Source organism: Saccostrea cucullata, unplaced genomic scaffold (genome assembly GCF_032062105.1).
Source record: "Saccostrea cucullata isolate Sc308-1 unplaced genomic scaffold, CSIRO_AGI_Scuc_v1 ctg6602, whole genome shotgun sequence".
NCBI lineage: Eukaryota > Metazoa > Mollusca > Bivalvia > Ostreida > Ostreidae > Saccostrea > Saccostrea cuccullata.
Genome location: NW_026928603.1, coordinates 12,270 through 27,441, shown reverse-complemented (window position 1 = coordinate 27,441; position 15,172 = coordinate 12,270). Strand labels below are relative to the sequence as shown.

Sequence of the window (15,172 nt, the reverse complement as noted above, 5' to 3'; positions counted from 1 at the left end):
CTTTTATAAAATCAATATGCTTTTCAAAAATGAAATTCAGCTTTAATAACCCTACATAAATTGGGTGTAAATCAAAGTTTCTCGTCAATACCCTTTCTGATGTAAATTAAGGCATGTTTAGTGTTAGCTGTATTTAATTATTCATCATTAGATTGATTATAATTGACATACAAAGCAATGCACAATATCATATCTAGTAAAACATGTATACATATTTGGTATTTCAAATACAACAACTATTGACATAAATTTCCTATAGCACAATAAACGCTTAATATATAAAACAAGCAAATTCAAAGAATTGTGGTCCCCCGCTTTGTGGGTGAGATGTTATCTTTTATGACATATTGTGTGTAATATGAACATCCTATCATATGTCATGTATTTAGAAAGTAACATTGAAGTTGATTTTTTTTTAAAGGATGAAAACCCTAATCCTGACCGTTAAAAAGTTATGGCCAAAGTAAAAAGTATTTTAAAAGTAGGTCAACTCCAAGGTCAAGATCAAAGGGTCAAAATTGTTGATATCCAATGAAAGTTTTTTTCACAAGGATTACATATGTGATGTATGAAAGCCCTAGCCCTTACTGTTCAAAATTTATGGTCAAGGTTAAAGTTTTTTCATAAGTACGTAAATCTTTAAGGTCAAGGTAAAAAGATCAAAGTTGTTGATATCCAATAAAAGGACTTGCCACAAAGAATACATATTTGAAATATAATAGTCCTAGTATTTACCGTTCTTAAGTTGTGACCAAAGTTAAAGTTTTTTTAAAAAGTAGTTAAAACTCCAATGTCAAGGTCAAAGGGTAAAAGTTGTTGGTATCCAATGAAAGGTCTTCTCAAAAGGAAAACATATGTGAAGTACGAAAGCCCTAGCCCTCACCGTTCAAAAGTTATGGTAAAGGTTAAAGATTTTTCATAAGTACGTAAATCTCCAAGGTCAAGGTCAAAAGGTCAAGGTTGTTGATATCCAATGAAATGTCTTGCCACAAGGAAAACATGTGAAATATAAAAGTCCGACTATCTGCTGTTTAAAAGTTGTGACCAAGGTTAAAGTTTTAAAAAAGTAATTAAAACTCCAAGGTCAAGGTCAAAGTGTAAAAGTTATTGGTATCCAATGAAAGGTCTTCTCACAGGGATTACATATGTGAAGTAAGAAAGCCTTTGTCCTCACCGTTCAAAAGTTATGGTCAAGGTTAAAGTTTTTTCATAAGTACGTAAATCTCCAAGGTCAAGGTCAAGGTTGTTGTTATCCAATGAAAGGTTTTGCCATAAACAATACATATGTGAAATATGAAAGTCCTAGTACCTACTATTCAAAAGTTATGGCCAAAGTAAAAGTTTGAAATTTTTGTGTTAAAGTGGGTCAAACTCCAAGGTCAAGGTCAAAAGGTCAAATTTGGTGATACCCAAAGAAAGGTCTTGTCACAAGGAATATACGTGTGAAATATGAAAGTCATAGCTCCACTAAATCAAAAGTTATGGGCAAGGTTAAAGTTTTTTTGTGACGGACAGACTGACGGACAAACAGACAGACGAATGCGGGGGACAAAAATTGCGGGAAAAAAAATGCAGCCAACAAAATGACGACTCAGCAAAATATGAACAGTATTATCACAAAAATAATATTTACATAGTATTGCATACCATAAGATATGTTTTTTGTCATGCAGATACTGTACTTATCATGAATTGGTATTGGAGTGCCAAATCGCGAGATTGAAAAGGTTGATCAAGAGAATTTACATGGATTTAAGCACAATAACAATCAATGTGGGTAATTTTATTTCGCAAGTAATTTTTCTTGCGGAATTATGTAATAGATAATTTATCGCGTATAATTAGAAATCGACGGTATTTTACTTTACTCATATCTGTCATCGGTTCATACATTTCTCCTGTTGATGGATTGTTTGCACTACGGCTATAAACAGTAGAAATGCCGTATTTATTACATTGACGCAAAATCTCTTGCACATATATGCATTAAAAAAGAACATTTAAAAACGCATCATATCAAATCTACGCTTGTTTGTTCAAAATCTATTTCCGTCAAATATTGTATACGCAAAATATAATTAATTAACAAAAGTTCATCGTTGCAGAATAGTATTTTAGACATACTGGGACAAATGCCTTACGTGCAAAAAAATTGACAATAAAAAATAAAAACAACGTTAATTTTATAGGAGGCTAAAAGAATAATTACATGTACAACCATATACATGTAATTGTGATAAAATTAGAATACTATATATATTGAGATTAATTCACTAGGGAAAAAGACATAATGTAACTTGTACAATACAATCAAGATATCTATTCAAATGGCTTTTGCTAGTTTTATAATCCCTGATTATATAAAAGCATTATTTTTTGGTACGTATCAAATAAAAAAAAAAACTAGTAATAATAAGTACTAGTATATATTCAATTTTGAAGACATATTTCATTGGTATAATGATTATAAAAATGTATCTATCTTATATTCAGTTTGTTTGTTTCGGGTAGAAAAATCATTCAATGTAAGATTTTAAATATTCGTTATAAAATATTCTAGGCACGAAATTTCTTTGGTGGTAAACTGACGTAAATATTTTCCCTGCGTTCTTCCCATTCACGTTTAGGTTTTGAAAGACTCGGCAAGTTTCCAGTACTTAAGATAGATATTTTCCTCATGTAAGCCTCATCTGGATTCCTGTATAAATAAAAAAAATTAAATAAAACCAAAGTAATTATGAAACAATACTAGTCTTTTTTTACAAAAGCCTATTAGGATCAATATAGAGAAAAAAAAATTAAAAGGCATTATAACGCCTTTCGAAAAGGCGTAATAACGCGAAAAAAGGCGTTATAACGCCTTTCCATTCCAAAAGGCGTTATTACGGCTTTTTAAAAGGCGTTTTAACGCCTTTCTAAAAGGCATTATTACGCTTTTCAATTCTAAAAGGCGTTATTACGCCTTTCCAAAAGGCGTTATTATGCATTTCCAAATGGCGTTATTACGCCTTTCTAAAAGGCGTTATTATGCCTTTCCAAAATTCGTTATTATACCTTTTCCAAAAGCCGTTATTCCGTCTTTATTTTGAATACATGACAAAACATATTTAGCCCAACCGAGGGTTGGAGTTGCAGAAATCTTACCTTTGGGACATTAATTTTACAATTTGATATAGGACTAATTTCTCAAAAAATAATTTAATAACAATTAGATTTCCAGGAAAAAAGATTTTTAAATGCGTCATATATTTTCAATGTTGAACCAACTAAGTCCTTCTTTAATACCAGACGCACCTCTTTCATTGCAAGGATCATTGATTTCAATTGCTCATTATACCTATGCAAATAGTTTGCCTGCTTTTTTCAAGGAAGAGAGAAAAATATCTTCAAACGACATGAATTTTAATCCATGGCAAGGAAAGCTCCAAGATACATCTGTCTATATCGTATTTTCACAAGTAGAGTGTTACCTACTCTTAATACGAATGCGAACAGTTGTCAGTGTGATGTGCAGGAATTTAGAAAATTGCATAAATAAAGATGGTTTAATTAAATCTTTCATATATTTATTAACATAAAACAACACCTCTCCATTTTTTTTTTCAAGTAGGCTAGTAGTACGAGTGCGAATACCCCCCCCCCCCCTTCACACATACACACTTTTGGGGGAAAGTCTTCAGTGCAACAGTTTCAATATTATAATTAAACATAAGGCTTGGTTCCTGAACATTTAGTTGCAGTGTGTAAAACTGTGGCAAATTATTGCATTTAAACAAACTTTTACCGAGAAGCCCTCCCCCACGAGTTTGGCCAGTAGAGTGGGGGGTGGTGGTTGAGGGGGGGAGGGGTTAAAAGCACGGGCCTGTTAAATGCAAAATAATGGTTATTCAAAAAGAGTTATATTCCTGTTGGAAAGACGTGATAACGCATTTTAGAAAGGCGTAATAACGCCTTTCAGAAAGGCGTAATTACGCCTTTTCAAAAGGCGTAATAACGCCTTTTAGAAAGGCGTAATAACGCATTTTGGAAAGGCGTAAAAACGCCTTTCAGAAAGGCGTTATAACGCCTTTTAGAAAGGCGTAATAACGCCTTTTCAAAAGGCGTAATAACGACATTTAGAAAGGCGTAATAACGCCTTTTGAAAAGGCGTAATAACGCCTTTTAGTAAGGCATAATAACGCCTTTTAGAATGGAAAGGCGTAATAATACCTTTTAGAAAGGCGTTATAACGCCTTTTAAAAAGGCGATATAACGCTTTTTGGAATGGAAAGGTGTAATAACGCCTTTTCAAAAGGAGTTATAACACTTTTTTTTCGCGTTATTACGCCTTTTCGAAAGGCGTTATAACGCCTTTTAATTTTTTTTCTCTAGATTGATCCTAATAGGCTTTTGTACTTTTTCTCTTTTACTCTATCATTATAGAATTGGCCGTTCTATTCCAAAGTTCAACACAAATGCATAAATAGATTAATTAATAGCATTCCCCTATTTAAGCTATTTTTAATGTTCATTTTTACATTGACCGATACATATCATATACAGCTCAACAAACTTTATAAACTCACACGGTTTTCGCACAAATTGGGGTCACATTGTTATAATGCAAAACTTGTGTATTGTGACAACAAGAAATATTTTAGAAATGATTTATTACTTAATTTTAATCATATCCTGTTACTTTAAACATTATTCACACATTATAATAGGTAGAATTTTTATATGCTCTTGGTTGATATCTTATAAGAGTTTCCAAAAGATTTTTTTTCCATGTTATTCATCAAATGCAGCCGTCTTTATATCCGTTCATTTTAAAGCATACTTTTGCTTTGCCTTCATACAGAAAGATTGCAGTTCATGTAACTTCTGTATTTTCTGAACATTAACATGACACTAAGGCGCAAGATGATAGAAGTATTTCTCATCCGTTAGACTGCTTTCCATGTTTAAAAGATGGCATTTTTCAGGTTAACTTCCTGAAATCTAGCATCATGAAAGATACCTTCCAACGCAAAATTTCAAAGTTTCAGACCATAAATGTAAAAAAATTCTCTCCTTTTACACGTTTTCTGTATGCAGTTTTGTCATTTTTCGGCGCTGAATTTCGACAAAACCATGACAAGTAGGGAAAATGTGCAAAGTGCCTCAAACATTACTTATCTTTAAGAAACCAAATAGTATCAAAGAAAGTTCCATTAATTGATTTGTAAAAACCTATGATAGAATCATACACATTTAACATCATACAATTTATAAACAAATTTCCTTTTAGAACAATAACTTTTAAAACAAATGATAATTATGTTAGAGAATGTGCACCTTTAACATAAAACAATTTAATACCATAAGGGTTATGTCTTTTTCTGAAACTCGATAATCTTAAGCTTTATTGCAAGAAAAATTTGACTTTATTTTGTGCGAAAAACTATGTGCGTTTAAAAAGTTTGTTGAGCTTTATGGCATGTAACTAAAACATAAACACTCTAGTATGCTAAATATGTACATGTATCTCATATATAGATGCTTCAATGCGGTATGTAAGGTAAAAGAAACATGGTAACAAAATAGGTGATATTTTTGACTGCTTGACCAAAAATTACATTAAAAAACTGGTAAGATAAAAATTTTTGAAACTCGGGACTTGTGTTAGTGTTCTGGATTACTCATTAACTGCATAATTTATGACGTCACGAAGGGACGTAGCCAAAAACACAAACGTACAAATTGATGGCAACATGTTTGAAAACACAACTTGCTGTATAATTTGGCTTGGAATAGATTCAAACCAACCATGACGATGATGAACCGAGTCACATCAAGATCGGGTTATCCATCATGTAATCTGTTTAATCTCTAACTTACATCCGTTCAAAAAGGAGGCTAATTTATTATAATCATCTAAAAACTTAAAAAGAAAAACGATTGAGCAATATTGGATTTTGAGTTCTTCAACTTTACATTGGTGTTTCTCTCACTGGCGAATATTGTAGGTTGCTACTAATGAGTTTAAAAGCTATCATAGGTTCACTATTTTTGAGATATTCTGATATTTATTATTTTTTTCAGCAAATACAATTGTAATCTGTCATAAAATTTACAATAACTTACACGTTTTTTCGTTTGCCACAATGATGCCGAAAAATTACACTCAACACAATCAGGAGGACTGTTACAATCGTCGCCACAGAGAGTGCAATAATCACAGCTTCTGTAACTCCTTTATATAAAAGAAACTAAATAGGTACACAGTTCTCAATCCGATATCAAAGGTGCCCATGAATCATTTTTTATTATATTTAATTAATATCCAATGTCGTTTAATTACCCAATGTGCTGCTTCCTTGGTCTTGCTCCAAAGAGTTCGTAGTAGCGTTTATCACTTCTGAAATGTAAGCATAAGAACTTGTAAACTCCATATACCTATTGATTTATACAAATTGTAATTATTTTAATTGAGTTTCTCACTGATTCAGTGAAATACAACCAGCTGTCTGCGGAATTATATCATTCTAGACATTGGTTATAAAATGTGCACATTTAAAGAACATGCACCAGATAAAAAAAGGGGGGGGAGAGCATAAAGTGTTGAGGTTATAAAACAGCAACGTCATTTCTTTTTGCAACTTCAAGTAAAATATTTTAAATGGCTAATAATTTTAAAAAAAAAAAAAAAAAAAAGCGTCATTCACCCTACATGTATATAAGTAAAATAATGATAAAATTCAATTAAAAATCGAACAATAGTTCAAAACTTACAGTTTTAACATTTTGTATACCAAATATTTCTATTTATAACAAAAGTTTAAAAAAGTTATGTGTTCGAAGTTGGTGAAAATCTAGTTTCCAGAACTGCCCAACGAAAAACAAACACTCACCAGTACATTTGAAGACATCCTGAGATCCTACAAATTTTGTACTAAAACCAGAAGGACAATTAATGCACCGAGTTTGTCCAATTTTACTCTGATAAGCTCCTTTTGGGCATGGAAGACATTTCCCAGCCCTTGAATGTGTACCCATTGGACAATCAACTAGGACAAATTATAAATGCAAAATTTATACAATGTATTAATGATACTGATATTTATAAGTTTCTTATACAGGAGTATTTATCGAATTGATTCTTTTTATGAGAATGGACAATAAAACAATTCCTCTACTTTCATACAATTGTTTTTAAAATTTTTGAATTTTTTTCGTCATTATCTGTATCTATTTTTAAAAATTGCTATTTCGTATATTACAAAATGATAAACTTCTGTTAATTACAGATATTATTTGATTACTTAGAACAACCCTGTAACAGGACATTCCTCAGTATCTTGGTATTGATTTTTTAAAGTTATTTTGTTACTTTTGTGGAATATTATGATCAATATTTAGGCCAATTCGCAGTTTTAATGATCCATTATGAAAGTACATAAATATATATAATTATTTCCTATCTAGCTTGTAACACGAGCTTTGATTGGTTACAAAGTCGGGTGTAAATATCCGTGCACCCGACTTGAGCCGGGTGTAAATAAAACGTGACGTCACAATGCATACTTTCTCAGTACGTAGATATCTAATCGATAGATTGAGACACACTCTGATGTTTACAAAGCATTTTTATAGGTACAAAGGAAATAAATTCGTTATCCAGGTTCAATCAAGGGTGTACGGGGATTTACCCCGGGTTTTATTCCATACACCCTGAGGCCGCAGGCCTCAGGCCTCAGGGTGTATGGAATAAAACCCGGGGTAAATCCCCGTACACCCTTGATTGAACCTGGATAACTAATAACATTGCAATGTTTATTAATGCATTCAATGTTAAAACACTGCCACCTTGTTTGCCTTTTTCGTGTGTGCTGTTTTAAGGATTTACCTATTGATGCAAGTTACAAATTTATTCATAAATTGTGGCATTTAATATTAGCTTTTCATAGAATTTATATTTCCTTTGAATCAATGTAGCTATATTCCAAATTAAGAGTATTTTTAAAAATTTTCTCACACAAGAAAACATGTTCAGGAAGGTTCAAGTTGAGCTTCATTTAGATGTCAGTAATTTTCATAAAAAGAGTACATGCCGCAAGATATTTTCAAATCAATAAAAGAAAACATAAGACAGTAAAATCAAATGATCTTCTACAGTGTAGTTAAATGTCTTACTGCAAATAGGGCCATCACTTCCTTGTCCAACTCCACACACAACAATTCCTGTAGCCTGTTTTCTTGAAGGTGAATACTTAATCCCGCCCATGTCGAGGGAAAGGACTTCACTTGAGTCATTTATTTTTTTGGTAGAATTTTCTAGGTCTACCAGTGTGTCTACCAAGCGTTTCAAACCTTTATCCACTATAAAATTTATTGCAAAAACGGCTTTTAAAACATAATTATACATTATTTCATATTGTATGTAAAACCTGTTGATTAATAGTGCGTGATTGCAGAGAATTTTATCAATATATGTATGAATGAAATATTCTAGCATATTAGCTATGGGTCGCACGCGTGGCGCAGTGGTTAAACCGTCTGCTCTTGAGTCGCGAAGTAAAAAGTCAATCCTTACGTCGCGGGTTCGAATCCCACTGCGGGAAGTGGAGACTGGTCCTTCGGATGAGACCGTATAAACCTTAGCCCCGTGTCGCCGTAGGTGCTGGCATGAAAAAGATCCCTCACTGCTCAAAGGCCTCAAGTGCCGAGCATAGGACAAAATTTGTAGCCTTCCACCGGCAAGTGGTGGCGTCTCCATTTGAGTGAAAAATTCTCGAGAGGGACGTTAAACAACATACAATCAATCAATCAATCATATTAGCTATGGAATAAGGTAAGCCCAGCTAATTCTACTTCAAAGATATATTGAATTGTCGTGCATGAAAAAAGTACATGCGTGTACACTAATTCTTATAATTGTAGTCAGGAAGTAGAATAACGCCTAATGAGAGAGAGAGAGAGAGAGAGAGAGAGAGATATTATTTGAAAGAAGCTAACAAGTGCTTATAGATTTAAAGTTTGACTATGAAAATCATGTTAAGGCTTAGTTGCTATTTAAAACCAGTCATACAAATCATCATTTCGAATGTTCCATGATCTTTACTGACATTGTCAGCAGATACTATACAAATATTGCTGTTTTATGAGGTCAATACAATGATTTAGCCAGCTGAGGAGTACATTATGCACTGAACCCTTCGGGCTCAGTGAATATTGTACTTCGAAGGTGGCCAAATCATCATTTTGAGCTCAATTCAAACTTAATTGAAACTTTTAACGAGAAATTTCAACAAAAACACATTGTAACATGAAATATGGAACAGGAAGGATATGGAGATAACGAACAATATTCTATACCAAAGTCCATAGAACGATACAAAATAGGAGCAGAACAAACACGGACCTCCGAAACATCAGAAGTGGGATCAGGTGCCATGCCATGGAGGTGTGAGCATCCCTTGCTTCCGGTCACATCCACCGTGTGCTCATTGTAATGATCGATAAATAACGGAGAAATCCTCCCTCAATTCAGTGTATAAATATTGGACTGACAGTTTGTATAAAAACGCCAGTCAGCATTTGACTCAATGATAAATTTTATTTGCTGACAAAGTCATCATATCGACCATAGAACTTACAAAATTATGACTTTTAACTCAATGATAAATTGTATTTGCTGGCAAGCTCGTTGTATCGACCATAGAACTTACGAAATAATGACTGCTGATATTCTTGTTTCATCATTTTTCTTGTCAGTAATTTACCTCGCTTAAGAAATTGTTCATACATAGAGCATGCTCTTGCGTATCTAATCATCTGAGATATATACACGCTGTATGCAGGTGATGAAGGTATATTGTTGCAAAAGTAAGAAAACTTGACGACAGAAATGTTAAAGTCATCACTTTTATCATATAATTTGGTTGTTAGGCTACCATTAACGATTTTTCCAAGTAAAATATCCAAGTATGATTCTTATATTGTTCTGCAATGATTCCTTGTGTTGACGTTGAAGGTCACGTGATTCATTACATTGACCTGCAATATTTCCTTGTATTGACCTGGAAGGTCACATACAGGTCAATATAAAGTAGTATGTTTCTAACATTTTTGGATCTCAACCAATCAGATAGAAGGGAAATTATTCAATTATTTGGAAAATATTTTATTTATTCAAATGCTGTATGAAGTTTTTCATACTAATTGTTAGTCTATTATTTATATATTAAATTGACACGTATTATTCGTTATTTCCAGAGCATTACAAGGAAGAACGCGGCGGGCTACATGGCACCTTATCCAATCTCTCTGATGTATTGGAGGTCCGTGTTTGTTTTGCTCCTATTTTGTATTGTTTTATGCACTTTGATGTTGAATACAGTTTGTTATCTCCACATCCTTCCACTTATAACTATATTTGTTTGAATGTCAGGTTCATTTTCATTGTTTCGACAACGTGCCTAAAATCTGTATTTTGAAAAATAAATAAATATCAATTCTTTTTTTTTAATTTGATAATAAAATTTATAATCCTTCGATTCGGTGATTTTTTGACTGACACATTTTATTTTATTGTCATGGTTTAGTTACATAGTTTATTAATCACACAATGTCTATAGTCCAAGAGAATTTTTTTATAATGGTGAAAGAAAAATGATTTTAAAAATAATCATTTACATTCATTTTCAAATGTATCAGACAAATAAGTTTTCTAGATATAATTAAAGACTTATTTTCAGAAATGTATTTAAAAAACCCAACAATTTAACAACGACCCCTTCCCCTGGATCTTGTTTGTTCTTAATTTAGAATTTAAGAATGCAGAAAATATCAATAACATTCAATATATTAATCAATATTAACTCACACTTTCCGGTTTCCAAGTAATGTATCAAATCCAAGTCTTCGTCAGGAAGTGTTGCATTCAAAGTTACTTTTAAAGAACCTGCTTCGTTTTTAATTTTACATTCTGAATGAAGATAAGAACGTCGATAAGTTTTTGGATACAATAAATACTGCAACACATACAATAAAGAAAGACCTATAAGTTTATTACCTTGTATTGTTAATGTAGTATCGAAACAATGTTGTCTGATTTTAATGTGTTCATGTTAGATTATTTATGAAAGATATAAAATGTAAACGAGCAAAGAATGTATGTTCTTAACATCGGTCTTAGTTTAAATTTCAGCGCGAAAGGTGATTTTAAAAAGTCTACGTTATACCTAATTATTATACGTAGTGCATCTCTCTTTGAATCTAACGGGGTTTTTTTTTTTGTAAAAAAGACGTATCCAAAAACATTAGGATGCCCAAAAATATGAATGTCAGCAAGATCTCTGATCTCTAACATGCTTCCGGTTCCATAAAATTAAGACGATTTTACTTTTGATCTTAGTCTCACTGTTCCACTGTGTACTTTTTTTTTGGGGGGGGGGTTAAAGTTGGTATTGATTAAATATAAGCTCCGCTTAGAATAATGGCCCAGGACCCATAAGTGACTAAGTGGTAATAAGTAATTTAATTACAAACCGTCCATTGAAGTTGTTAGTTCACATATCCCTTGTTTATAGCAGGACAAAGTTGATTCTAATGTTTTATGTAGAGTTTCTATAACTATTGAGGAGTCGGTACATGGCATTGATGAGTTGTACTCAATGACAGTTACTGAAGATAATTTATTGGGTATCATTGCCTCTGGAAAAAAAAAACGAATGCAAACCAATACTAAAACTATAGTGTGATTATTTAAATGACAATTGTTTTTTTCTATATATTTATATGACATTATAAACACGTTATTTATATGACTTACTCCCGCAAGCAGGTGTAAGGCCATTCCAAGTATAACCAGTGCTTTGTCCACATTTGTACTGTTTGAGGGGACGATTTTCTGGAGCGAAGGCGTACGCTGCTACACAAGATACTGTGCAAACTTTGTCCCCACTAATATCCGAACAGTTCATCACGTTACCAAAGGAGAGTTGAAGTTCCGGACAAGCTGTACCAAATGGTAAAATAGAAAGTGTTTTTTTTATCTCTTGTAATCGGAAATATCGGAAGATTAACATTATAATTGATTTCTTCGAGTTAAAACTTAGTTTTACTTACTGTTATTTAGAGAAAAACTGTATGTTAAAAACTCAAAACAATGCATTAAGGAAATCGAATAAAAAAAATTAAACGTTCAATTAATTTTTTTTTAGATAAAAGTCGGAGAATGGTTTTAACTGAAATGAATAAGACATTGGCTTACTTGGACATGCCATGGTGTTACAATGCACATAATCCGATGCCAGTGAAGAGTTACATTGGAGACCTTCGGAATCCGGAAATGGATTATTGCAAACACGAAATCTCGTCTTAATGCCTCCATTACATGTCACTGAACACTTGGAAAAATCGCTCCAAGCACTCCAACCACCGTTCACTGTATAGATAATTTTATATATATATATATATATAGGGAATGTTGGAAATCAACGTATTTGAGTGAGCCAACATGTAAAATATACGAATTAGAACCAACACCCCCCTCCCCCCAAAAAAAAAAAAAAAAACAGAGACAAATTTATGGAAAGCTAAATAATGTAAGAATTTTGCTTGCTATTAAACTTTTTATTCACTTTAAATTCAGAATTTTCTCTGATGAGAAACTTTTCATATATTTCTTTTCTGTGTATTGCATTGTTTCAAATGGAGGTCATTAATGACTTCGTTAATACCTTACAGATATAAAAACTTTATTATCATAAAATGTTTTCATGAAATTGTTGACTGCAATCTAGGAAAAAGTAGAAATTGTTTTATTATTGAAAAGTTTAAATCAAAAAAGTTGTCCTATGTGCAATCATGGCTTTGATATTTTTGAAAAGATACATTACAATGTAAAGTTTTGATCGGCCATTTTGCCCCCCCCCCCCCCCGCCCTATCCCCGGGAGTCATGATTTTAGCAAACTATCTGTGGATGCTTCCATATAAATTTTAGCAATTATGGCTTTGCTATTCATGTTGAGAAGATTTTTAAAGGACTTTCCTATACATCTCAACTAACTTTTTAAGCTCACATGGTTTTTCGCACAAATTAAAGTCACGTTGTTATAATGTAATATTTTGTATTGAGAAAATACATTTTAAAAGTATTTGCTTACATTACTTGAGTTTTATTTCATTTGCTGAAACATAATTCATACAAATCAATTGCAAGAACTTTTCGATATTCTTGGCTGAAAAAATAGCAACTATTTCCATTTGATTTTTTTGGTTTCTTGCCAATTGCAGCTGTCTTTTTATCCGTTCTTTTGAAAGCAGTAGCTCTTTGTGGAAACATAGACAAAGGAACGATACAGCTACTGTAACTTGTATTTTCTGTACATTCCGACTCTTCAGTGCAGGGTGATAATAGTATTTTTATCTGATTGACTGCTTTGTTAATAAGGTGGCATTTTCAGAGTCACCTTTTTAAATCTAGAATCATAAAAGATTCATCCCACAGCCAATTTTAACGTTTCAAACCGTAAATGCAGAAGAATTTTCCTTTTCATAGAAACAAATTTTTATTAGAAAAAATAAAGAGTACTTCATTATCCTAGTATGTTTTCTTTCTGCAATGTTATCCCTTTTCGATGTTACATTTAGACAAAACCAAAAGGATTATAGTAAATGAAATGTGACCTTAATTAGTGCAAATAACCATGTGAGCTTAAAAAGTTTGTTGAGCTGTAAATCACGATGTAAAACTTTGATCGGTCATTGTGGCCCTTTCCTACTCCCAGGGTCATGATTTGAACAAACTTGAATCTCCACTCACTTAGGATTTTTCCCCATAAGTTTCAACTTTCCTGGAAAAGTGGTTCTTTAGGAGTTTTTTTCAGACATGTCACCAAAGAACTTTAATTTATTCGAAAATAACCAATATTTGCCCCCCAAATCAAACTTGGATGGAGAAATTTTTAATTATGTTTTTTAATAAAGGGATGTATGCTGACTTCAAAACACTGAATGTTTTCATCTATGATGTCAAGTGTTTGAAAAGTCGTCACAAAAATGACGTAAATTAAAAATTTCCAAGATAACTACAAGTATATATATATATATATATATATATATATATATATATATATATATATATATATATATATATATATATATATATCACTAAAAAACCAACAACACTGTATATCCTAAATGTCGGATCTGCCAAGTAGATACAAGGTCACGGATGGAAATTCATATAAAGCACTAAAAATGACCAACGACACGAACAATAAAAATTGTCAAATTTTCTTTAATAGTGTTCTAAAAATTTCCAATTCAACATGTAATTAAATGTGTAAATATATATTGTTTAGTAGTTTAGTAGTAGTGCTAGTTGTTTTTGTATCGCTTTTTTCTTTGTTCTTATGACTTTTTAACTTTTTTCTTTGTCCTGAGGAAGGGACAGGGCGTCCCGAAAATTTGACAATTTTTATTGTTCGTGTCGTTGGTCATTCTTAGTGCTTTATATATATAAATATATATATATATATATATATATATATATATATATATATATATATATATATATATATATAACGGCGATAGTAAAAGTCACCGAGCGCATGTCTGATCAGGCTCAATATTTTGATATACTGTCGTAGAATGATAATATCAATGAAATATGTAAATATTGTTCCTGAGCAAACTTGCGCTCGATAAATTTTAAAGCGAAGATTATTGAAATTTGTCCATTTTGTGCTCTTTCAATGATGTAAATCGGACTAGTTCGTGATGTCATAAAAACAAAAAAATTGTCTATAAACTACTTTGAAACTATAAAATGTTCTCTCAATTTATATTTCATATACACTTTATAGAATTCAGCAAGGATTTTTCATTTTTTTTTCTTTTTGGAGGGCAAATATATGGAATATACAGCATATAGTTCTGTTCACTAATGCCCAATCATCTCCCCTTGAATGAGGTCATGGCCCTTCATTTGAACAAACCTAAATCCCCTTCACCAAAGATACTTTGTGGCAAGTTTGTTTAAAAGTTTGTTGGCACAGCGGTTCTCGAGAAAGAAGTCGAAAATGTGAAAAGTTTACAGACAGACGGACGCCAGACAAAATGTGACCAGAAAACTTCATTTAAGCGTTCGCCTCTAGTGAGCTAAAATGATTAGAAAAGACAAGTTTTTGTTGCCCGCAGAGC

At 32.2% G+C, this 15,172-nt stretch overlaps 1 protein-coding gene across 1 annotated transcript; it reads right to left on the bottom strand.

Annotated features, from left to right (window-relative positions):
• Window positions 1-2,556: 2,556 nt before the first annotated feature.
• On the bottom strand, window positions 2,557-12,248 carry LOC134278141 (signal peptide, CUB and EGF-like domain-containing protein 1). The gene is made up of 9 exons (XM_062760457.1): window positions 12,236-12,248; window positions 11,795-11,980; window positions 11,512-11,676; window positions 10,847-10,948; window positions 8,155-8,340; window positions 6,873-7,028; window positions 6,323-6,379; window positions 6,106-6,214; window positions 2,557-2,698 (listed from the first exon to the last, which is right to left on the bottom strand). The coding sequence occupies exons 1-9, from the start codon at window positions 12,246-12,248 to the stop codon at window positions 2,557-2,559; spliced, it is 1,116 nt and encodes a 371-aa protein (XP_062616441.1).
• Between the last annotated feature and the right edge of the window lie 2,924 nt (window positions 12,249-15,172).